Consider the following 27051-nt stretch of genomic DNA (forward strand, 5'->3'; position numbering starts at 1 on the left):
CTGGCAATGAAATAGTGAAGTACTGGAGAAGCAGAAATTTGAATTTTGCCTACTTTCTTGCTACTGTTTAGTTTGGCTCTTCAAATAAATTACACCACTTAAACAATTTTGGGCTACATCTTTATACATTATGTTTTTAAAAAAGAAAAAGCCCAGTAGATAACTTCAAGGAAGGTAAAAAAAATTAGCCGGGGTGGGGGGGACAACCTTTAGAAAAGCACTTTCCATAATCAAGAAACTTAAATACTTAGACACTAAAGCACACACTTTTTAACTGAACATTTCACTTAAAGAAAACCTCTTTCTTGGTGGAATTTACTTTCAAAAGCTATTATTCTTTGAACTAATTCTGTATAGCCATCTAACAGGTTCTAGTAACTTGGCTTCACTCTGATTGAATTTTATGTAAGCAAACTATAACACTTTGCAATAGTTAAGAAAAAATTTTTAATATTTACACTAAAGCAATTTAAATGCTGTCTCTTTATATTAACTTGGCACTTCAAAAGTCTGTAAAACAGGACACTCGGATTAATCAAACACCAGGAAGGAACCCTATACAGATGTATGATTAGGATGAAATAACAGGGTGAGCCAGTTTCAGTAAAGTTCAAGAATGATTATTAAAACACAGTTTAAAGTAATGGTTCATGCTGTACAAAGGTAAAAATAGAAAAAAATCTTATCTGGTGGCTGTAGGCTTGGGTGTGGCGGACAGCTATGACGGCTACACTACCCACACTACGGCCTGCAAGTTTCTTGCTGTATGGGCTCAATTTCTCTTCTTGGCTTCATTCAGTTTTACATACAGTAGCTCAACAACTCGCAGCTATGCTGTAAGCTGTTTGTAGTCTTCAACCGAGGCATTTTTATGGAAATTTGCAGGCAAAGCTTCTGCTCCACAAAGGAGTTACATCAATCACTGCTGCCTACAAACTGTGTGACTTACTTCCCGCACTTGCTCAAGGTAGCATGCCAATTCGCCTTTCGCACCTTTTCCACTCCCCACAACCATTTTCGTTTCAAACAAAAGCACACTGGCTTTTACATAACACCTATTTCTTACATTGTTCCTAAGCATGACCATTTCTTAAATTGTCAAATTTACATCAACATGAACAATTTATACACACAAATATTTTTAAATACAAAATGTTATCAAAACATTATTTAGACCCTTGGTATCCTTTGTAGAGGACTTGGGCAGGTTTGTCCCATCCTAGTACACATTATTTTGTTACTTCCCTTCAGATATTCCATTTAGCTACATCTACAATAATTCCCAATGTTCTGCCTTTTGAGGTGTCCAGTGCGGGTTGCTCTCCACTTCCTGGGTGTATTGTATCGAGTTAGTTTTTTCAAATTTCCATGTGGGTTTATCAATGTATTTTGTAACTGATATTTCAGCACCAATGATAACTTTTGTGAGCCAATGTACACTCCTTGAAAAATGTTTCAGTACTACTATTGAGTGATTCAGTGGTAATTTGTTCTCATCAGTGGAAAAGATGGATGGGTCAGGTTTTGTATCAGTTTCCATCTGCCTGCCCAAAACGTTTTAAATTCCTTGGCATCAAACTTAGATAATTTCTTGTGTGTTGATCCATTCGAACAATGGTTCTCTATTTTTGTCTCTATTTATGTATCTCCGGGTTGTGTTTTGGAATTAAAATCTTAAACATATACGTGCTGTCTAGTTGCTGTGTGTAAGACTAGTGTCAGACACTTTCCGTTAGGTGATTTGTGGACTGATGTAATAACCAGGCCTTTGAGTTTTATCCTAATTACTTCAACATCACTAATTTTCTGACAGCTTAAGCCAGCATAATCCAAGAGCTGTTTCTTTTTTCATTTATTGTGGATGCACCTAACAATTGAGAGGAGTATTGATATTGCTTTATATTGCATAATCTTGCATGTAGCTGCTGAATTATCACCTAAATGCATTTCCTATAGAGCTATAATACTGATGGCATGCTCATCATCTAATTTGCTTTGGTAACTGCATTTGTCACTTGTTAATCCTACGTTAATTTGCATAATATGGACACCTTGCCTGATAATTTTTGACTGTAATCTCTGAGAAGTGCTGGACCATCTTTTGTGTAGAGTTTTTGCTGGCTGCTCCTGCAGTCACACTGCCTTGGTGCACCATCTCGGGGGTTGTCTACATGCCACACACAACAGTCTTTTTGGTGTCCAGTGTGAATGATTCACTGGTAAATATTCTGTCCCATACACTTTTGTTTGTAGACAATACTTCTGTGTTAGCTGAAAATAGAAACCCCGAGCCAGGAAGCAGTAGTCTCAGTACCTCAGAGAATTAGTTTCAGGTAAAGTATATGGATCTAACATATCTAAAATGCACATGGTTTAGTTTGGAAACCACACAAACACCCAAATGTACACACCCGCACTAGCTGCAGGGGGGGGGGGGGGGGGGGGGGGCAGAGTGATTGGAGAAGACAGTACATGGTCTGAATGGGAAAAGATTGGTGTGTACAGAAGAGAAAAGGTAAAGTGATACAGTGGGAAACAAATTAGCAGAGGTTTAGGTCAGGTGGATGGCACTAGATGTGCTGGAGAGACAATTTCCACCTGTGTAGTTCAGAGAAACTTGCACTGGAAGGGAATATCCAAATGGTATGTCTAGTGAAGCAGTTGTTGAAGTGGTGTACAGCCTCTTGGCAACTGGAATGTCAAGTCTGTGGTTTGCCACAGTTTGGTGCTAGACATTACTGTGAGTGAACAGTTGGTTACTTGTCATCCCTACATGGAAAATTGTATGGTAATTGCAGCATAGCTGATTTTTAACAGGTTGCTTTTGCACATGATCGTGCCTTTTATATGGTGGGAGATGCCTGCAACTGGACTGCTGTAGGAGGTGGTGGGTGGATTTGTGGGACAGCTCTTGCACCTGGGTCACTCACAGGATTAGGGGCGGACAAGGATGTTCTCTAGATTGTGCAGGCAGTGGAACACTACTTTGCAGGAAGTGGGTAGTATCTTGAGTACAGTATACCCCATCTGAGATAGTCAAAGCCCCAGTGAAGAATGTGGTTGAGCTTTTCAAGGCCTGGGTGATTAGATGAGTGCTGACCATTGTCTGGTTAACAGGGTTACAGGTGTGAGATGAGGAGATGGCACGGGAGATCTATTTATGAATGAGACGGATAGGATACTGTGGCTCTGGTAGTGCTATTGCCATATTTAGACAACTCCTGCTTTCCACTGGGGATAGTGAGTCCACGTGCAACAAGGCTGTATGGAAGAGACTTTTTGACATGGAATGGGTGACAGCTGTCAAAGTGGAGGGAGGTACTGTTGGTGGTTGGTCCACTTGACATGTGTTTATGGATATCGACGTCTAGTGATATGGCGCATTGAGTTGAGAATAATCGGGTTAAGATGATTTGGGAGTAGGTTTTTAGGTTATGGAAGAAGCAGTCTATACCATGAGTCCAGATCATGAAAATGTCTCAATTGCTCTGAATCAGACAAGGGGTTTTAGGTGTTGACTGGATAGGAAGGACTTCTGATGGCCGATAAAAAAGTTGGTATAGGATGGCACCATGCAAGTACCCATTGCAGTACTACAGATTTGTTTGTACAGGGATAATCGCTTAAAACCTGCACCACAAACATTGCAGAAATGGAAAGTGCTATTGATGTGTGGTTTTCACACGATGGATTGGTAGTTGGGGGCTTATGCTAGTAACCAACCAACAGATTGTAGTGATATTAGAAAGTGCATTTTTTGTGCAAACATACACTTTTTTAAATGAAACTATGCCTATTGGTATTAACTAAAAGTAGGGTAAATTAGTCTATCAGGGGTGTTTGTTGCAGGAGTCTAGTGTGAGCCATTCACGAGATATCATATTTTGAAAAGTTCCCACGCCAACACTTGTACATTAGCTGAGGTAGCACACACCAAAGTCTATACCATGAGTCCAGATCATGAAAATGTCTCAATTGCTCTGAATCAGACAACACTAGTTATGTGGATTGTGACCAGTAATGAGACAATTGACCATCACAGGCTGTGTTCAAAATGACCACTGGCAGCAACAGTATATGCTCCCATTCTGGTATGGAAAGACTGCTGCACACATACCAGTATTTCAGCAGGGACAATCCGACAGGCTGCAGTAATACATCATTGCATATCATCAGATGTAGTTGGTATGCCTTTGTAGACAGTATTTCAGCTTTCCCCATAGAAAAAAAGTTTGCAGGCATGAAATTTGGCGAATGGGTCAACCGAGATACAGGTCCTCTGCATCCAACCTAATGATTTGTAAACAGTTTGTGAAGCCATGTTGTACTCAGTGCACTGTGGGTTGTACAGCCATCGTATTGGTACCACAAGTTGCTCCTAGTCTGCAGAGGAATCTCTTCTAGCATCCGTGGAAGATGATTTGTTAGGAGGCTGTGATACTTGTGCACATTCAGTGTTCTTTCTAAGAAAAATGGGCCTATGAGCTGATGGTTCACTGCCCCACACCACACGTTTACACTCCAAGGATGCTGACATTCCACCTGCCACAGCCAAAGAGAATTGTTAACAGACCAATTGTGCTTATTTCAGCACTTTACCAGGCCACGATTGTTAAAATTTCCTTCACCACTAAACAAGATACATGATACATCTGGAGTATCCTGTCTTAATGCCCATGTATGGAAGTTAACACAATTCTCTTGATCAATGCAGCTCTTTATAGAAAGGGATAAACCTATGTCAATGGAGAATGCATAGGACACTTGCCCGATTAATGCCATTTCCACATGCGATTGTGCAAGAGGTAACATGTGGATCAACTACTTGTTTCATCTGTTATGTTGCTAAGATTTAGGCTATGACTTCCATATAACTGGTTGAAGAGGTTGATAAATGATTGCCGAGATGCTTGACATTTATTGGTATTTATTGCCGCATATACTGTACAAGAATGAACTGCATTCTTCGTACACTCTCCATACACCATGAGCATGTCACCTTTTTCTGCGTTGGTAAATCCCATCGTCCTCTCACGACCTTCTGATTGGACTGTCACACACTTACTGACTTGCAAGTCACAATGAACTCGAGGAACACACACACAATCACACTGCAAGGAAACAACATCATACCTAGCAACTACCCACACACACAAACACACTGTAAGCAAACAACATCATACCTAGCAACTACCCACTCACACAAACACACTGTAAGCAAACAACATCATACCTAGTAACTACCCAGATTGAGTGGCACAAACTAGTATTGGTGTGGAAACTTTTAAAAATACTGTATCTCATTGACAACTTGTACTAGAATCCTGCAACAAACCCCACTGACATTCTGATTTACCATATTTTTAGTTTGTTAATGTCAGTAAGCACAGTTTCATTTAAAAAGTGTACATCTGCACAAGAAAGGATTTTTACAATCTGATGATTGGGTAACAATAATGAGTCCCTGACTACCAATCCATTCTGTCAAAGCCGCAAATCAATAGCACTTCATACTCGTGGTGCGAGCTTTAGGCATTTCACCTTGTGACTTGGTCTTCAAAAGTGAAATAATTGTGGGTCAGGATGTGATTGGGTAAGGGGATTAGGAAAGAGGTGATGGGTTTGGTATCAGGAGGATGTTTGGAAAGTGAGGCCATGGGCATGGGGGATGTTGCATCCATAGTAACCAGCAAGGAGTCATGTGGTAGCAAAACAGGAACTGCAGAAAGGCGGTGAAGGAAGTGAGCATTGTCTTCACTGTAGGATGGGAGGTTACAGACAATGGTTTGCATGTGATGTTCAGTGGGAGGATTGTACCCAGCCACAGTTGGACAAGTGGAGAGACCTGTGTAGTTGGGTTTGTGTAGTTTGGTGAATAGGTAAAAAGGAAGGAGTGGTGTGAGGAGGGAGATTGATCCAGGAGTCAGGTTATGGGATGGACTTAAGGTCTTGGAGAGCTGCTGGAGTCTTGGAATTCTAGGATGTGATCATGATTGTAAGGTTTGTATGCAGAGGTGTTAGAAAGTTGGTGAAGACTCTCAGCCACATAGTCACTATGATTCATGAACACTGTGATGAAGCTTTTATCTGTGGGAAAGATGATAAGGCACGGATTAATTTACAGGATATGGGTAGCTGTGTGTTACATAGGAGTGATGTTGGTCTCATTAGGGAGGATTTATGAAAGGAAAGTAAGGCCGGGTTAGAAGTGACGAATTCCTGAAAGATAACCAAGAGATGACTGGCTGGAAGGGGAGGTTCAGGGTGGGAGGGAGGCTGGAACTGTTTCAAGCAAGGTTCTATGTGAGGTTTTTGTTGGCTGTTATTAGTGGGATGCATCATCATCATCATTTAAGACTGATTATGCCTTTCAGCGTTCAGTCTGGAGCATAGTCTTGATCTATTTCTACAGTTTTTATACCCCTTCCCTTCCAACACACACACATTAGCCACCAAGGAAGAGCCTACAGCTTTGATTCAACACCCCCCCCCCCCTTTCCAGTCATACCCTCATACCTCCCTAATGCACATTGAAGAAATTTCCACTGCAGAGATTAGGTAAGGAAAGAAGGTCCTTTACAAGTCCAGCACACTTGAATTTAGGTTTTGGGCTAAAGGTGAGGCCTTTAGAAAGTACCAAGACTTCTGCTGGGCTAAGAGTTGTGGCAGAAAGGTTGACAACAGTTTTACAGGATTGGTGTTTAGGATGTATACATCTCATGGAGGATGGAGGAATTTGTTGCGATTGTGGAAGATGGAGTATTGAACAAAGCATAGTTAGGGAGGTATGAGGGTATGACTGGGGGGGGGGGGGGGGTTTGAATCAAAGCTGTAGGCTCTTCCTTGGTGGCTAGTGTGTGTGTGTGTGTGTGTGTGTGTGTGTATGTGTGTGTTGGAAGGGAAGGGGTATAAAAACTGTAGAAATAGATCAAGACTTCACGACAACTAGCAGGTTTAAATGGGTGGGTGTTGTAATAGATATGTGGAGGTGGAGGTGATGAGGCTTGCACAGGATAGATTAGTATTGAGAGCTGCAGCAAACCAATCTTCAGACTACCACAGCAACAACAAAAAGGTCATAAGATGGAAACAATTTTGCGTTGTAGTATCTCCCTCTGTTTCCACTCCATGTAGTTTTCACTTGTGGTAATGTGGCGTGTGTACAGAGATTTATCGGGTGTTAGTATTTTTTATTGTACTGTATTAACAGGATTTATCAAGAGTGGTGATAACATCAATTTGTGACAATAAATCTTTGTCATGTGCAATCTATAATACTGTTGTTCCATTTGTAATAAACAATTTCTTTGATGCTGTTTTCCCAAATAAGCCTAAATTTTACTGTTATTCACATGGACAGAGGCAGAGTAAGACATGGGAGATAACTTCAGCTGATCTTCGAAGATCAGTTTCTTGAGACAGAGACAGTGTCATTATTGTTATTGTTATTGTTATTGTTATTATTATTATTATTATATTGAATTATTGTTAGTTAATACCCCCTTAAGGAGAGCAGTAAAGCACCATCAATTTTGAAGGCTTTTTTTCTGTCTCTTTCGTTTGTCTTTCAAAAACTTCGCATATATTCATTGTGATTCTTCTTCCTCTCTTCTGTACCGTTCTTCTCCATTTTCTTCTCTTTCAATATCTGCTGAAATTTCTGTTTTCCAGTTTTTTACTCTGTATTTTTTCCTGTCTGTGATGTCTTCTGTGAAGATGTTTAGTTTCTTGAGGTCCCCCATGGTTTCCTATACCCAGTTGGTTTTCCCTTTATTAGTCATAACGATATAAAAAATAGTCTTGGTAAGTCTGTTTTTGTGCATAATTTGTATGTGTCTCTAGAACCTTGTCCTACTTTACCTGGTGTTGTTTTTAATCCTCTGTTTGTATTTGTACAGTTCTTTTGTCAATAGGTTTATCCAGATCCCCTCTCTCTGAACTGGCCTGTCGATCTTTCCTTCTGTTTTTCCATCTCTTTGATTTTTGTTCTTCCCTTCATTGCTGTTGTTCTGAGGTGTACAAGGCCTGTGGTAACTACTGTACTACAGTGTCTTAATTTGGCATTGATGGAAAAACTTCTTTTGTTATAATTGTTCGATATAAGTCTGAATACCTTATGTAGTTTTGTGATTCTTTTTTCATTGGATGTTGAGTTCAGTCCCATTTTCTGTGTAATCTCTTCCAGGCACTGGAAACTTCCTTCATGTGATATCTTTCCATACTTTGTTACCAGTGGGTGTCTGTCTCTTTACATTGTGTCAATGTACAAGTTTTTTTCATGTGAGATTTGTAGTCCCGTTTTGACTGAGATTTGATAAAGAGTTTGTAGAGCTTTTTTGTCTTCTTTTCTGTTATTTGCTCTACAACATGGCATACATGACCTCGGCACTTGTTTCACCACACATGCCACCTGGATTCTTCCGCCAGACACCAGTTTCTCAGAACTCCGCAGGTGGGAACTAGCACTACAATGTGTCCTTGGTTCTCACCACCCACCTCGCCTTAATTTACGTTAATTTCTCCTGTCTCAGCATTTCTTCACTGTAATTACTCTTTGCTTCACTTCGTTTTAGCTTTATACATCTTTCATTGTCTTTCCCGTCTATTTTCACTGCCCCCTCCCACAGCTGTTGCATACAATACACTTAGCTTCTCACTCTTATTAACTCATGTACAGTTTTAGTAGTAATATCTGTCTTGCATATTACCCTGTCTTCCACCTTTAAGCTCTCAGGTTTCTGAATCTTGCCCAATGCAGTCCCCAACAATTAGTCTTTCCTTATCATCCTGTAAGGTAAGTCACCCATGACCCACGGTTCTGGGTAACTTTCCCAAAATCTACCCCTTTTCTTAGACCTCTCCAGTCCTTTTCCTTCACCCTTCTTGCTTCCCCTGCAACCCTTCAGCCTGAAGAAGGAGTCACTGGCTCCAAACGCTTGCCTATCACAACAGTCTTTTATGTGTGTGTTCTGCCACTGCTTGGTGAGTAGATTTTTTATCTATCCAATTAAATAATTTTATAAAGAGTATCTGTGTGTGATGTTTTTATTGGTATACAACTTGTTATAAACAAAACTTATTTTTACCATTTAATATGTTTCCAGATATTTACCAGTGGTAAAGATGAAATTGGGTTGGTTGTGCTTGGTTCTGACAAGACACAGAATCCACTTGATTACCCAAATGTGAGTGTGGAATTCCTCTTGCACTGCCTACATGGCAGATGATATCCTTTGTGGAGAAATCATGGCAGATGATATCCTTTGTGGAGAAATCTTTACATGAAAGTGAAATAGAAACAGATTGGATAGATGGTGTTTTTGTTGGCATGCAAGTCTTGAAAGATGAGCTAGAGTAAGTATTTAAAGCTGTCTGTTTCATGACATTCCTGGAACATGTTCCAGAATGTGTGTTACACGAATCACAGTGACATAGTTGTGACTTTATAAACTTGAATCAATATGTTTTTGTAATGAAAAAGAAACAGAAGGCACAATACCTGCAGAAATAGGAAATTTTTTTGTGTGATTTTACTGTATGAATGTTTTCTACAGTTTTTCAACTCAATAATTAAGGAGGTATTGATACAAGGCTTTGCCAAAAATCCATCTGTCACCTACAATTCCAGCCCTGTCACTGACATTCCCTACCCCACAATATGACTGGGCCACCATGAAAGCAGCCACATCATTGTCAAATTCACTGAAACTACTGCATAACAATTTGCTTGAGTATGGCTGCTGTTGTGGTCTTCAGTTTGGTTTAAGCACTGCGTCAATACCTTCTCTTCATAGCACTCGGAGGTCGCTATCTGCGACTGTTTTTACAAATGGCAAGAGAACTTTTCCTCTAGTTGCTTGTTTTTCAGTGAAAGATGCAAATATTTTAGAATGTAGTGCCCTATGTATATCTGTTAGAATAGCCACAAGGTCTGAAAGTTATTTTCAAATGATTGAGCTCTTCTACAGAGTATTGAAATTCACAGATTCTTCCAACCTGGTCCACCAATGTCTTACATACTCCTCTTCCTCCATGGATTGTTTCCAGCATTTGGAGATGAAACATTAGGCAGCAAAACGTGCCTTATAACCAAAATCTAATGAACATATAATTAAATTAACCAAAGATGTAATGTTGCACTCTCAGGTAAGACTGATCTTGAATGCAAAGCCAAAGTTGAAATTAAATGTACGCTGCAACATTCATCTCACTTTTTGTTATTGAAATTATTCACAGTGCCATAGGGAGAACTGAGTTTATGTGTTTTATAGAGTCAGATACACGCTGTGGCACAGGGTGCTGTCCGTTATTCTCTTGATTATGAAGTCCAGGAATGGTAGTCTTCCTTCTTCTTTGGTCTCCATAGTGAATTTGATTTTGTGGCGTGTGGAGTTCAGATGTACAAAGAAGTCAAGAAGTTTGTCTCTTCCATGAGGCCAGATGACAAGTGTGTTATCCACATAACAGAAGAAGAAGAAGAAGAAGAAGAAGAAGAAGAAGATGGATTTCCATTTGGATGACATCAGCGCCTCTTCCTCAAAGTGCACCGTAAACATATTCACAATCTCTGGTCAGAATGGGCTGCCTATTGCGACTCCATCTGTTTGCGGGAGGGGGGTGTGCCACGAGTCAGTGAAGTGGGAAAGTTGACCAAGTAATATGCGTGACGTGTCATACCTCGACCGATATTGAGAACAGAATAAAAAATTCAGAGGCATTACTTTTCAGCACTCCCATGCATATTCTGTATGCAAGAAAAAGCTTATGGAGCAGGTTTCTCATTCAGAAATTCTATTTCAGTGTTGGTTCTTTACACGAAGTCCGTGTTAAGCATAATGGAAGAAGGAGAAATGTTTATCAGCATTCCAGATTTGGCAGTGGCAGGCTCATGGTCTGCTGAGACTCTGGTTTATTGTTTCACTATATTGCTGCTTGCATTGCTCAGAATCTCATTTTGTGCGAACATAGAATTGGTAGGTTCAGGACGGCCATGCTAAATGCCATGCAGGGCCTCAGTAGTGCCACCAAACTAGCACCTGAGAGGGCAGACAAGTGTTCACTCATGCGTACGTGATCCTGCAGTGAAGTTGTGTACATTTAGTCAGGAAGTGGGCTTGTATACAGTGAGACAAGTATCCACACAGACAATGTGATGGCATCTGGAGCAGCACAGACTGTCAAGCCCTTAATGCAGCTCTAGAGAGAGGTGAACTGACAGCGGTGCAACTGACAACAATGCCAGACACAGGAATGGCACTGTGTCATCATATCAGATGAGTCTCGGTTCTGCAACATCGTCACAATTGATGTACTTGTGTGTGGAGGCTCTGATGCCAACAGACCTGGCCAGATTGTACCTGTCATTCACATGCGGGTCCAGCATGTGCTGTGATGGTATGGGGTGCAACTGGATACATGTCACAACCTCTGGTTCACATAGCCAGTAATTTGGACAGCAGCCATTGCATTTGTGTTTTGTTAAGGCCTATCGCTGTGCCCTATTCTCAAGGGCTCCGTGATGTTATCTTTTAACAAGATAATGCAAGACTACACATCACCTGAGCTGTACTGAGCTACCTCGATACAGAGAGTGTTCCACTGTTGCCGTATCCAGCATTTTCTTCAAATCTGTCACCTGTGTAGAACGTCTGTTCACTGGATGCCAAGAGATGGCTATGCCACCAGTCGCCAGCCACCAGTCGCCAGCCACTACAGTTGATGAACTCTGACATATGACATACAGCTGAGTAGCATGAAATGATGTACCCATGGCTGTAATCCAACCTCGATTTGATATCCAGTGTGATGAGAGCTGTTCTGCTGTTCCAGTTTCAATACTGAAATTCATATATTATTTTTATGCTATCCTAACCAGATTGGACTGTGGTGTCATACAGCATAAAATATCTTACAACATGTTGAATCAGTGATGAGAAGTGTAGAACAGCCAGCAGGGGAAAGATGTTGGCAATGAGACAGCTTTTATGTAGAACAGCAGTACAGTGTTTCACAGTGCATAATGCTTCCGCAGATTGAGAACAAAATGTGTGGTTTGCTTTCATCCATTTTCACAAACATAGCCTTGAAAAATAATGTTGACATTACTGTGCATTCACTCTGAGGCATATTGCACTCTGAGAATGTTCATCGAATTTAGTTACTTTGTATTATATTTCAGTAACAGTGACATAATAGCAAATTGGACTGTATGAGTTTTTATGGATTTTTTTTCCAGAGACACCCTACCATTTCTTCAGATTTATTTAATTTGGGTATAAATCCTTTCCAACATATATGCTGTACACAAAATGTTGAACATAAAATGTAGCTATCTGCTGATTTAACATCTTGCTGAGTATACCAGTACAATGTTTTGTTGTAACAAATAGTTCAATGTATTTTACACACTTATAAACTTATTTATACAGTTATAGTAATTTATACCATTACATTAATGTTGTACCTTAATGTTCTGGAAGACGATATTATAAGGAGCCTCATACTTTTGCTGGATGATAGAGTTGTCTATAATGAATTATTGCGTGAAAAAAATCTGCACAAATTTGAGTCAGATCATAACATTTCAAATTGGTGCAAAGATAGGCAACTGAGTTTAAGTTTTCAGAAATGTAAATTGGAGCACATCACAAAACAAATAAAAGACAGTATTGTATGACTACATTATCAAATAATCACAGTTTTAATTGGTCAACTCATACTAATATCTGGATGAAATGAAATGGTGACATAGACTCACTTGTAGGCAAAGCAGAATACAGACTTCAATTCATTGGTAAGATACTGGAAAATGTAATCAGTCTATAGAGGACATTGCTTACAAAATACTTGTGTGGCCCATTCTAGAATATTGCTTAAGTATGACCCATAACAAATAAGGCTAATGGCAGACATTGAATGTATACAAAATAGTGTAGCATGATTGATCATAGATTTATTTGATGCATGGGAGAGCATCAAGAAGCTACTAAAAATTGGAAATGCCAGACAAGTGAAGATAGACGCCAAATGTATGACAAAACCCAACTTATGAAATTTCAGGAACCTGTATTAAGTGAGGTATTTGGGGATTATACAATAACCACATATGTATCACTCCTATAGGGACCATGAAGGCAAGATTAATTACAGGATGCACAGAACCATTTAAAGAATCATTCTTCCCACAATCCACATGAGCATTGAATGGGGAAAAACCATAATGTGTGGTACAACAATTTACTTTGTCGTAGAACCCACAGTGGTTTATACAGTGTGCATGGAGACATGGAATCAGTTGACAGTAGCTGGGTAATGGTTCATATTGATTCCCATTTCCCTGTTGCAGTAGGTGATCTCATGCCTCTAATTATTTTTTCATTGCTATCTTAACTTGCATTCTTCAATTCAGTTTATTAACCCTTCTTATCTCTTTGTATTAGGGCAAATGTACAGTTAACTTTTAAGGAATTTGTATTTTCAATTTATCAACTGGAGTTTTGTTTTATATGCAGCAGCAATGTTACAAATTATTTGTTTCAGTTTCTTTAGAATAATTTGCTGTTTCACAGGTGCCTTGAAGAAAATAAAAGATCTCGAAAGTGTCTTAATGACAACCGATGGCCTCATGTTGACAAGACAGCTGGTTGCCTTGCAGAGGGCAGGGCTTGATGGTCTGAACATCAGCTTAGACACCCTGCAGTCCCAATGCTACAACCAGATCACGAGGAGGAAAGGCTGGGAGCGTGTCATGGCTGGCATAGATCTAGCCTTGCAACTTGAATACGACCCTGTGAAGGTATTACTAGTGCAGCTGTCATCGCATGCAGACTTTCATAAGCAAACGATATAAATCTGTTGTTAAAAATATCAATACAAGAATCACCATTTTAAAGCAGTACGCCCTCACCCTCGCCCCCATCACCGCTCCCACCCTCACCCCTGTCTCCACACTGCAGCTGTAAGTGAAGGAAGGTATATTAAGACAGAAGAAGTAAATTTTAGCTGACGATGCTAACAGTTTCATAGTTTATACAACATAAAAAATTATGCCTTGCAAGTTTACCAATTAAATATCTTATATTTTCCTCCCAAGAGAGTCTTATGAGACTCAAGATCTTTACAGTTTCTCTTTTATTCTTTTGTGTCTTTAGTTTAAAATAAGTTTCCTCTATTGTGGTGTTGTTTTGAAAAAATACTCGATTGTTTGGAAAAATTATTCTTAATTCTGTAGTCACACTTTTGTTGTGTCTAAGTACTACTGGTTTCAGTAGCAAGTACCAGCATCAGTTCATCTTATTATCAAAATTTTCTTTGCAGAATAAAAGCTGACCACTGTGGCCAAGCGGTTCTAGACACTTCAGTCCGGAACCATGCTGCTGCTACGGTCGCGGGTTCGAATCCTGCCTTAGGCAGGGATGTCCTTAGGTTAGTTAGGTTTAAGTAGTTCTAAGTCTGGGGGACTGATGACCTCAGACGTTAAGTCCCATACTGCTTACAGCCATTTGAACCATTTTGCAAAATAAAAAGCTTCTGTACAACTGCAAACTAGACATACCATTTTCAGGGTGCAGTTCACATCTATTGAAAGCACAACAGTTACCTTTACTTTTAGTAGATAAGACACCTACTGGGGTAAGTGACTTGATGAGTGCACACAAGAAGTTGTCATTTATTCCATATGTAGCTACCATGCAGACTCATATTTTGTATTAGTTTGTCCTTACTCTTCCAAAAGGTTGAACCTTGTCTCTGCAGCCACAGCTTCCTCTCTTCAGCAGTTGTCTTCATCTCCATGTGTGAAGAAAATCCCATTCATTGATCATATTGTTTAAGTAGGATGTTCTCAGTCATCCCCTTGTTTTCTTACCTACGATCTTGCCTTCAGAAATGTGTTTTAAAAGATTATCATCTCCAGTTAAGTGTCCAGTGTATTTTGCTTTGCCCTGGCCCATAAATTTCAGTGGTTCTTTCTTCTCTCCTATTTCCTTTAATTTTTCTGTCAATGCAGCTAGTTCTTGTACTTCTCCTCCAGAACCACATTTCAGCAGGTTTGAGGTGAGCTTCCTTTGGCTTTTCTAATGTACAGATTTTGCATCTGTGTGTCAGAACACTCCACACAAAGGTCTTTACAAATATTTTCTTAATGTGGAAGCTGATATGTTTATTCAGTTGCAGCTTCTTCTTATTTTGGAAGGAACTCTTCACCTGTGCTTTTCTTTTCTTGAATGCCTTGAAATATTGATTGTTTTCTTGCAAAATGCTACTGAGATAGTGAATTTCAGTTCCTTTCTTGAGTTGCTCATTGCCTGTTCTTGTGTCAGTCCTACCTCCACCTCCTTTCTTGTCTGTAGCCATAACTTTTGTCTTCTTTGTATTCATTTTTAGCTTTAGTTTTACCACTTCTTGATTTAAGGCCTGAAACATTTTATTTAGTTCCTACTCTGATTTACTATTGCGATGTCGTCAATCTGCAGTGTATATGCATGCAATTAAGTTTCCATATCGACATCATGCTCCAAAAACCACTTAACTGTGTGTGGCAGGGGGTACGTCTCATGCCACCAACTGATCCCCTCTGCCTTGTTCCACTTGTGAACAGTGCTTGGGAAGAGTGACTGTCAGTACGCTTCTGTATTATCTCGAACTTCTCAAATTTTCTTCTCATGATCATTTCGTGAATTGTATATGAGAGAAACTATTATGTTGTCAGACTCTTCTCGGAAACTACTCTCTCGAAATTTGGGTAGTAAATCTTTCCGTGATGCACAACTGCTCTCTTATAGCATCTACCACTGGAGTTGCTGAGCATATCTGTAATGATGTCACAGCGACTAAATGATCCTGTGACAAAACACTCCGCACTTCATTGGATCTTCTTTCTCTCTTCTGTCAGTCCTACTGGGTAAGGACACAGAGGTAATTTACATTCACTTAAGATTCTTCCTGTGAATCTTAGTCTGGCATCTGCTTTTCTATTGCTGTTTTATGTGGTCGTTCCACTTTAAGTTTGCTCTGGATAGTTACTTCTAGATATTTTATGGTAGATTCTGTTTCCATCAATTTGTCATTAATAGTGTAGTTGTACAGTATTGGCAGTATTGGATTTCTTTTCCTGTGTGTGTGTGTGTGTGTGTGTGTGTGTGTGTGTGTGTGTGTGTGATATGTTACATTTATTTATGTGCAGGGTCAACTGCCAGAGCCTGCATCATTCACCAATCCTCTGCAGGTCATTGTGCAAATTGATACTGTCTTCTGTTGTTGCTACTTTCTGATGGACAAGTGTAGTACCTGTGAACAATATTAAGGAGCCTCTGACACTTTCTACTGGATCATTTATATACATTGCAAATGTAATGGTCCTATCGCATTTCCTTGGAGTATTCCAGAAATTACCTTTTGATTCTTGTCATCTTTTCTTTGTTGTTGTTATTACTTACTTGATGAACATATTAAGGAAGTAAGGTGATAGAAGGCACCCGTCTCTCACTGCCCTTCTGGTTTTCCTTCTTTCATATCCGGTTCAGTACTCTGACTTTTGTATATACTCAAAATTAATCATCTGTCCTTCCACTTTGGACATTACTTTAAGGAATGATGATATAATGGTAATCTGTTTATTAAACAATATTTTAAAGATACACTATGCTTTCTGATCATATAGTGGCTTGATGACGGAATTTGATACTGAAATTAGTAATCATTAGACAAAATAAAAGTGAAGCTATAATAAAAGAAAGTAATATTTTGGATCATGTCAGTTGTTGTTCCAAACAACAGCACGTCAGGAATAGGTTCAAATGGCTCTGAGCACTATGCGACTTAACTTCTGAGGTCATCAGTCCCCTAGAACTTAGAACTAATTAAACTTAACTAACCTAAGGACATCACACACATCCATGCCCGAGGCAGGATTCGAACCTGCGAACGTAGCGGTCATTCAGTTCCAGACTGTAGCGCCTAGAACCGCACGGCCACTCCGGCTGTCCAGGAATAGGTACTAAATTATTTGTCCGCTGATGACCTCACAGCTTAGAACACTAAAACACAAATGTTAATTGTTTGTTATGTGCAAAAGTTTCATGACAGGATCTTGTGTCACCATACTTGGAAGACAATTATAGCCAAAGACAGAAATTTAAAAGAAACTGGCTCATTTGAGCTGCGGAGACCTAGTCGAGGATTCTCAGTAGATAATTGTTAGCACAGTAGAATTTACAAAGAGACAATGTCAGTTCGTGTGAGGGAAGGTTGATTGGTAAGTACCTATCAGCTTTCTCATAAAACTCACAATTTGAAGAATACACATCAAGGAAAAGGTAGAAGTCCAACAGTGTCAAATATAGACAATAATATGGATCATCCAACAGTTTTGCAAAATCCCCAGTTGTACTTACTTTACTTACTTACTTACTAACTTACTCAGATTTGCTGTGTACCATACAAGGAACTGGTTTCCACTAGTTTACTCAATCAGCTGCCACGTTCTCACCTTCCTCCAAGTTTGTGTCCATGCATTGAAGATTCATTGCAAAAGTTCCAAGTGTTAAAAGGTCTTCCTGTACATCTGTATCTGTCCATTGATTTCCACAACAGTGTTGATTTTGGGATTCTTCCACCTTACATGCGTAGAACATAATCTGCAATCTTCAGTCTTCTTTCAACAATAATTTTGTGCAGGCTGTCTAGACGTCGTATTCTCAACACTTCATCGTTTGTAACTTGGTTGGGTTAACATCTTCAGAATTCATCTCTAGCATTGTTGGTGAAAAATATGGAGACTGTGTGCTGATTTAACTGACATTTTCCAAGTCTCACACATATAAACGATAAAGGAGTACAGTCAAAGCCTTGTTGACATATTACAGACCTAATTGCCATATGGACTGATTTTCCAGTTCTGCTGGTGATTTCTGCATCTGTGACCTCATTATTACATATAAAGCTACCGAGATATGGAAATCTGTCAACATCTTGTAGTATCTTCTATTGCACTGTAATCGGGGAAGAGACGAGTAATTTCCACTTACTTTGCACATTCTGTTTGCCTTATCTCTATTAATTTTCAGCCCTACACAATAGGGCATTTAATGAGAAAGCAGATAAAAATTAACTTGATGCCTTCCAAGGAGACGGTCTCTACTAAGTCTCTACTCCTTCAAGTCTGACTATGTAAGTGTAGACCAGACATGGTTTAAATTCAGAGAAATAGTATCGACATCAATTATGAGATATATACCAAATAAATTGAAAGGATACCAAATAAATTAAAAGGGTGGTGCACAAAATATGTCAAAACTCAGCTGCAGAAGCAATGAAAAAAAGCATGTCAAAATTTAAAAATGCAAAATCTCCAAGATTAGCGATGTTTTACTGAAGCTCGAAACTTAGGGTGGGTTTCAGTGCAAGATGTGTTTAATAGTTCCCATAGTGAAACTTCGTTTTGAAATCTGGAAGAAAATCCAAAGAGGTTCTGGTTGCATGTGTAGTACACCAATGGCAAGACACAACCAATACCTTCACTGCGCAATAGCTGTGGTAATGTTACTGATGACAGTGCTACTAAAGCAGGGTTACTAAACACGGATTTCTGAAATTTCTTCACCAAAGACAACAAAGTAAATATTGCAGTATTCAAATCAAGAGCAACTGCAACTGTCAGTAACTTAATAGTAGCTCTCCTCAGTGTAATAAAGCAGTTATGTTTCTTTCAGAGAATGCTGATACAATAGCTCCATTAGAAATCATATATAGCCGCTCATTTGATAAAGATCCATACCTAGAGACTGAAAAGTTGCTCAGGTCACACCAATGCTCAAGAAAGAAAAGAGGAGTAATCTACTAAATAACAGACTCATATCACTAATGTTGATTTGCATTAGGATTTTGGAACATATATTGTGTTTGAATATTATGAATTATCTCAAAGATAATGATTCATTGATAAATAGCCAAGATAGATTCAGAAATATCGACCTTTTAAAACACAGCTAGCTCTTTAGTCACACAAAGTAATAAGTGCTGTCGACTGGGGATCTCAAATTGATTCCATATTTGCAGATTTCCAGAAGACTTTTTGAAACAGTTCCTCACAAGCATTTTCTAATCATATGTTGTATTGTCTCAGTTGTGCAACTGGATGTGTGGTTTCCTGTCAGAAAGGTCACAGTTCATAGTAATTGATGGAAAATCGTCAAGTAAAACAGAAGTGATATCTGACATTCCTCAAGGAAGTGTTATAGACCACCTGCTGTTGCCGATCTACATTAAGAATTTAAGAGAGAATCGGAGCAGTCCTCTTAGATGATGCTATCATTTACAGTCTTGCAAATCATTTACTGTCTTGTAAAGTGATCAGATGATCAAAATGAACTGCAAAATGATTTAGGCTACCTATCCATATGATGCAAAAAGTGGTAACTGACCTTAAATAATAAAAATTGTTATGTCATCCGCATGAGTAGTAAAAGGCATCTACTAAATTTTGGTTACATGATAATTCACGCAGATCTAAAGGCTGTGAAGTCTACTGAATACTTAGGAATTACATTTACAAATAAGTTAAATTGGAATGCTCACATAGATAATGCGGTGGGAAAGCAAACAAAAGACTGTGATTTAATAGTAAAACATTTAGAAGATTAGGATTACTAAAGAGACTATCTACAACTATACTTGTTTGTCCTCTTTTGGAGTATTCTGCATGGTGTGGGATCCTTACCAGATAGGACTGACAGAGGACATAATTTAAAAGTTCAAAGAAGGGCAGCTCATTTTGTATTATTGGGAAACAGGAAAGTGCATGCCACAGATATCGCATGTGAATGGGGGTGGCAGTCATTAAAGCAAAAGCATTTTGCTGGAGCAGGTTCTTAAAATTTCAATCATCAACATTCTCCTCCGAATGTGAAAATATTTTGTTAGAGCCCTCTTACATAGGGAGAAATGATCATTGTAATAAAATAAGAGAAATCAGAGCTTGTACGGAAATATTGAAGTGTTTCTTTTTCCTCAAATGCTGTAGGGGAGTGTAATGGTAGATAAATAGGTTGAGGGTGGTTCTCTGAACCCTCTGCCAGCATTTAATTGTGAATTACAGACTAGTCATGCAGATATAGATAATGTAGATAGGCTTTCAATATTATGCACTGATTCTCTAAATTTATACATTGCTCAAATACTTTCGTGGCGCTTTAAAATAACACTTTACCAGTCTTCTTAATATGTATTTAGATAACCAGGTTGATAAGATGTTACAACAATACTCTCTTATTACTCCCCAGTTTTGGGTTTTATTAATGAACAAAATCACCGCAGTGTTCCATAACAATCATGGGCTGAAGTTTGCTGCTGATGGAACCAATATGATTTTCTGTGTTTCTGAGCATACAGGTTGTGTACGCTGTTTGGAGTCTGGTGTATGCTGAATCAAATGTTTTTATTGTTGTGATCTTCCATCTGAAGATTGGTTTCATGGAGTTTCCCATGCTAGCCTATCCTGTGTGACCCTCTTCACCTCTGCATAACTACTGCAGCATACAATAACTGGAACTTGCCTACTGCAGTCAGTTTTTGGTCTCCTACAGTTGTTACCCCCATTATATTCACAGATGACCACATATTGTGGAAATTGCATATTGTAATGTAGGATGCAATAATAACGTACGGAAAGTTTCTGTTGAAAATTATGAATTATTTAGGAATAAAGGAGATGGCTCACCAAAAGGCAGAAGCACTGTCTCATCGATAGGCACATGAACAAAAGGTATGTAGAATGAGATTTTCACTGTGCAGTGGAGTGTGCACTGATATGAAACTTCGTGGCAGATTAAAACTATGTGCCGGACCAAGAGTCAAACTTGGGACCTTTGCCTTTCGTGGGCAAGTGCTCTACCATCTGAGCTATCCATGCACGACTCACGACCCGTCCTCACAGCTTTACTTCCACCAGTACCTCATCTTCTACCTTCGAAACTAAAAGGTACGGTGCTTAGCGAGCTTCCAGAATGCACTTTCTTTTTCTAGCTGTAGGGAAAACATGCGCGCGCGCACACACACACACACACACACACACACACACACACACACACACACACACTCACATGCGCATGTCTCCTTATGTTGTGGTTGCTCAACTGCCAGCTCTTTACTGGCCCACGGTGAGTGTTCTGGAGCGAGGTGGGGCTTTAGAGTGGGGTAGGATGGGGTGGGTTGAGGCAATGTGAGGGATGGAGAGAGATGGGAGGGGTTTGGAGGGAAGCATTTAGTGGCTCGTGGGAGAGTGGGGAGCCATCTGTGGGCTAGCTAGGGGTGCAGGTAGAGGAGTCAGGCGACAGACAGCTGGGCACTCATAGACTAGGGTGTGACGTGAGATAACAGCACACAACTAGCTGGTTCGGAGGGGGGGGAGAGGGGGGGAGGGGCGTGTGTGTGTGGGGAGTGGGGGGAGGGGGGGGGGAGGGGGGCTGGGAGTTAACTTGGATTTAGGCCAGGAAGCAAAGGATGTGCTGTAAGTATGGCTACGAAAGTTGAGTGTTCTTAAATAAGATCAGCTGGTGCCAATGTATTGGAAAGTAACTGGCACACAAAGTGCAATTGTGGCTCCTTTTTCTTTATGAATTTTAAATAGTCTGCAGAGCAAATTGAATTAGGAGGATCAGGCATTTGTGTGGGTCTAGGAAAGTAAATTGTAGAGCCAGATAAAAGGCGCGCAAGACAGGAGGGGTACTACTACTCATCACTGCTGTATCGTGCTACTAGTACGTGTCAGTGTGAGTGCACCGAGAGTGGTGTTGCCGTACATGCGTCTTTAAATTGGTCACCGACTGATCATTGCAGGCTGGCTGCTGGAGGCCGTCTCTGGGAGCCAAGTGTGCAGTGCGGTCCCTGCCGTGCCATCTGCTGGCGACTCGCACATATATAAGTATGGAACAGTGCTGACTGACTCTCTGTGTGATTCTAGTTTGTAATGTGCACATCAGTGTTCTGTGTCTTGTTGAGTCCTTAGAGGCATATTGTTTGGAGATTATTATTAAAGCCATATTTGTGCGACTTGGATCACACTTCAGTATTACTTGGTTAGTACATCACCACAAACATATGGACCGGGAATGAACATGCCTTGACAGTTTGCTACGTCTCTCTCTTCTAGGACTGACATGGTAGCTGCCTTGCATTTCTTAATGACTCTGACCTTGTCAACCACAAACTGAATCTTAGTACAGTCATGATTTCCCTGAAGAGGTTACATGACAGCAGAGACTTGTAAAATTGTGTTACCCATTTCTCTAGCCAGTGAAGATTCGTTCTATACCTTCAGATACAGTGTCATGTAGGAGTAGAACAGCAAGAAATACGGAGCTCCTCTAACAGTAATGACAGTTTATCACCTCCCAACACTACATGTGCCAATGTTTCAGTGCATTTTTGAATACGTTTGTTAACAGATTCATCAACACAACAAAAATTTACGATCTCAGTAGCATCTTATTTCTTAACTCATACTTTCCTATTCATCAGAATCTTCATCGCTGCTCTTTGATTCGTCAGAGCTCCCTGCTGTACTTTGTTTTATTTCATAGATAGAATTAGTTGAAATACCACCTACCGTATTTACTCAAATCCAAGCCGCACTCAAACCTGAAAAATGAGACTCGAAATAAAGGAAGGAAAAAAAAAAAATTCCTGAATCTAAGCTGCACCTGAAATTTGAGACTCGAAGTTCAAGGGGAGAGAAAAGTTTTAGGCCGCACCTCCAAATCGAAACAAAGTCGGTCCATTGTAATATGAGACACAACTTAGGTCGAATAATTGACGATACAGCTACAGTAGTTTGGTTCGAGTCGTAAGCTTAGCAGTTAAGCTTTACCAGGTAGCCTTTGCTATGCGACAGGCGCTCCTCCGTATTTATACTGGTACCCTTCCTTTTTCACGTGCTTCGTCTGGTTTGAATCGATTGCTTATTTGGCTTTGATCTGATAAGTGCAGTTTTCCTGTGTCATGCATTGTTAGTCGCATTCTGATAGTGTGTGTTTGCGGACTGTCATCGCTCGCGGCATGGCTTGCTTTTGTGCACGCTACCGCCGCCTACAATTTTTTTAAAAAAAAAAAAAAAAAAAAAAAAAAAAAAAAAAAAAAAAAAAAAAAAAAAAAAAAAAGAGAGAGAGAGAGAGAGAGAGAGAAATCATCTCATTAGCAGAACAATGCCAAGAGACTACTATTTCTTGTTACTTACACTGCTGCTTTCTTTGATAATGATCAACAAGAACCAAATAATAGACTGTGTATGATAGAACATGTTCTGAACGAGAGTTAGGCGAAAATTTTTCTCCATTTGAAAATCTTTGCGGCCGCTTCTTTAGTACATCAAATTCTGCACAGAAATTAGAGTCATCTTAGATTTAAAAATCTAGTCAGTTGCCGTGCTTCATTTATGACTGTATCACTATTAGGCATAAGAATAATACGAATATAAACATGACACGATATGTATATTCTTCCGCGTTTGCTGTTGTCTCACTCTAGTTTCGTAGTTTATTAGGCAGACAGGATTTAAATAAGATTGCAGCAAACACGAAAGAATACGTGGCAAAATGTTTATATTCGTATTACTCTTATGATGAAGAGAATACTGCATGTGATTCACATTTCATCAGGTTCCTATTAGCAACCATCTCTTCTCACAGGTAGGAAAAAATTCAGAACGTAGAGTTGGCCATATTGACAAACATCCCAAACAGTCTTGCCAGTCGGATTTTCGTAATACATTGAAGTTCTGCTACATTCGAAGATGAACAATACGGAATTTGTATTTACTTCGTTGGATAATGTATGAAAATTGTCTTCCACCTTTTTTTTTAATTTATTTACTGATGCAGAGGTTTTGGCGCCAGTATTTATCTTTGTGCCTACGAAGCATGCCTGTGTACATCTACATCTACATCTACATTGATACTCCGCAAGCCACCCAACGGTGTGTGGCGGAGGGCACTTTACGTGCCACTGTCATTACCTCCCTTTCCTGTTCCAGTCGCGTATGGTTCGCGGGAAGAACCACTGTCTGAAAGCCTCCGTGCACGCTCTAATCTCTCTAATTTTACATTCGTGATCTCCTCGGGAGGTATAAGTAGGGGGAAGCAATATATTCGATACCTCATCCAGAAACGCACCCTCTCGAAACCTGGCGAGCAAGCTACACCGCGATGCAGAGCGCCTCTCTTGCAGAGTCTGCCACTTGAGTATATTAAACATCTCCGTAATGCTATCACGGTTACCAAATAACCCTGTGACGAAACGCGCCGCTCTTCTTTGGATCTTCTCTATCTCCTCCGTCAGACCGATCTGGTACGGATCCCACACTGATGAGCAATACTCAAGTATAGGTCGAACGAGTGTTTTGTAAGCCACCTCCTTTGTTGATGGACTACATTTTCTAAGCACTCTCCCAATGAATCTCAACCTGGTACCCGCCTTACCAACAATTAATTTTATATGATCATTCCACTTCAAATCGTTCCGCACGCATACTCCCAGATATTTTACAGAAGTAATTGCTACCAGTGTTTGTTCCGCTATCATATAATCATACAATAAAGGATCCTTCTTTCTATGTATTCGCAATACATTACATTTGTCTATGTTAAGGGTCAGTTGCCACTCCCTGCACCAAGTGCCTATCCGCTGCAGATCTTCCTGCATTTCGCTACAATTTTCTAATGCTGCAACTTCTCTGTATACTACAGCATCATCCGCGAAAAGCCGCATGGAACTTCCGACACTATCTACTAAGTCATTTATATATATTGAGAAAAGCAATGGTCCCATAACACTCCCCTGTGGCACGCCAGAGTTTACTTTAACGTCTGTAGATGTTTCTCCATTGATAACAACATGCTGTGTTCTGTTTGCCAAAAACTCCTCAATCCAGCCACACAGCTGGTCTGATATTCCGTAGGCTCTTATTTTGTTTATCAGGCGACAGTGCTGAACTGTATCGAACGCCTTCCGGAAGTCAAGAAAAATAGCATCTACCTGGGAGCCTGTATCTAATATTTTCTGGGTCTCATGAACAAATAAGGCGAGTTGGGTCTCACACGATCGCTGTTTCCGGAATCCATGTTGATTCCTACATAGTAGATTCTGGGTTTCCAGAAATGACATGATACGTGAGCAAAAAACATGTTCTAAAATTCTACAAGAGATCGACGTAAGAGATATAGGTCTATAGTTTTGCACATCTGCTCGACGACCCTTCTTGAAGACTGGGACTATCTGTGCTCTTTTCCAATCATTTGGAACCCTCCGTTCCTCTAGAGACCTGCGGTACACGGCTGTAGCGCTACATATATTCGACGGCAGAAGTTTGTTGTGGCAGCACCTACCGACATTTTTCAGAACTTCCACTTGCTTTTGCACTCGATTCTAAGCCGGAGGCAGTTTTTTGGTTACAAAAACCGGAAAAAAAGAGCAGCTTAGATTTGAGTAAATACGGTACATCCTCTCCTTTGGATTCAACTTCTTAAGTATTATCTTTCAAGTCAACACCTGCTAATCTGTGAGACCGAAATGATGAGCCATACTACTCTATTTCACTGTGCCTGCTTGTTTCATTTGTATAACATTTTATTCCATCATAGATGCTGCACTTACAGTTTCATATATGCATTGCAGCAGCAGACACAATAAAAGTAGCAATCAGCAGTGCTTAGTTTGTTGAATGGGTAAAAAATATGCCATTGTCCCAGTTCCACATATCCCCAAAATTTGATTCTGCCAAATTCTGTACTCTCTGAAATCGAATGTTTAATCCAAAGATGAAAGTGAACAAGTTTGATGCAGTATTGCTAATATTGTTTATTACGCATCTTGCTGAATGAAGTGCATACCGTGTCCTTTCTGAAAGGTTTGCAGAAGTAATGCACGTACCAGTTTTCTAAAAACTTACATTGAGATTGTGCTCTCCTTCCTCTTGTACAAATTAGTAGAGCCCTTCGGATTACTCCACAGTATGCCTCTTGGCAAGGTATTATGAAAAGGATGGATTGGCACTCACTGTATAGTGTAGGTGTTGTGTTGCAGGCAAGGGGGGGGGGGGGGGAAATCCACCTATTAAACACGTAAGCTTTTGGTGCAACCCCCCCCCCCCCCCTTTACCACACACACACACACACACACACACACACACACACACACACACACACACACACACGCGCGCGCGCAAATGCAGATCACACATACATGACCACTGTCTCTGGCTGCTAGGGCCAGACTGGGAGCAACTGCGCATCATGGGAGAAACAACGGTCGTATGTGTGTGTGTGTGTGTGTGTGTGTGTGTGTGTGTGTGTGTGTGTGTGTGTGTGTGTGTGTTTTGTCCACTTTGGAAAAAGACTTTCTGATCGAAAGCTTACGTGTTTAGTAGTCTTTTTGTTGTGCTTGTCTGTCACCTAACATCTCCTGTATACAGTAAATAGCAATGTATCTTTTTTATAATATGGTCATTATTCCAGCCTAGATTTTCTATTGTTTGTTTCCTTTTAAGACCTTATAAAGACAGTTACTGACAATTTCTTTTTTTCTTATTGGAGAAAAGTAAAACCATATGGGGGCCAGAATTAGATTGTAAATGAATATGGAATAGAGTATTTTTATTCTCCCTGTATGCAGTGTCACACTTCATTTCTGGCAGCACCTCCTTCTCAACACATGACTGTCCCCCACCACCTCACCATAGTCTTCAAGTTATATCCTATAGCACTTCTGGGTGGACAAATAGATGAAGGATGTAGTTCAAAACAGTATAACTAAACTTAAAAGTCAAACTGCCCTTTTATAGAGACTGCCATCATTATTTAAACATATTAAACAACATCAAAACAGTCAAAAGAATTTTTTTTCAAAAGAGCAGAAAATTGTAGTGAAACTCATGAAAGGATTGTTTTAAATTGTTATATCTTAAATCGATAAGTATGTCAGCATTTCCCAGGATTTTCTGGCTTAATTAAGACTAGGTCATGCCACCACAGTGGTCAGACAGTGGACTTGCCTTCGAGAGGA

General features: G+C 39.9%; 1 protein-coding gene across 1 annotated transcript in view; it reads left to right on the forward strand.

Annotated features, from left to right (window-relative positions):
* Positions 1-27051, forward strand: part of LOC124722819 (GTP 3',8-cyclase-like) — a 115421-nt gene that overhangs the window by 42632 nt on the left and 45738 nt on the right. Inside the window, 2 exon segments of the mRNA XM_047247944.1 lie at positions 9105-9185; positions 13580-13787. Coding sequence (XP_047103900.1) covers positions 9105-9185; positions 13580-13787 — 289 coding nt within the window.

This window comes from Schistocerca piceifrons, chromosome X (genome assembly GCF_021461385.2).
Source record: "Schistocerca piceifrons isolate TAMUIC-IGC-003096 chromosome X, iqSchPice1.1, whole genome shotgun sequence".
In the NCBI taxonomy this organism is placed as follows: Eukaryota; Metazoa; Arthropoda; class Insecta; order Orthoptera; family Acrididae; genus Schistocerca; species Schistocerca piceifrons.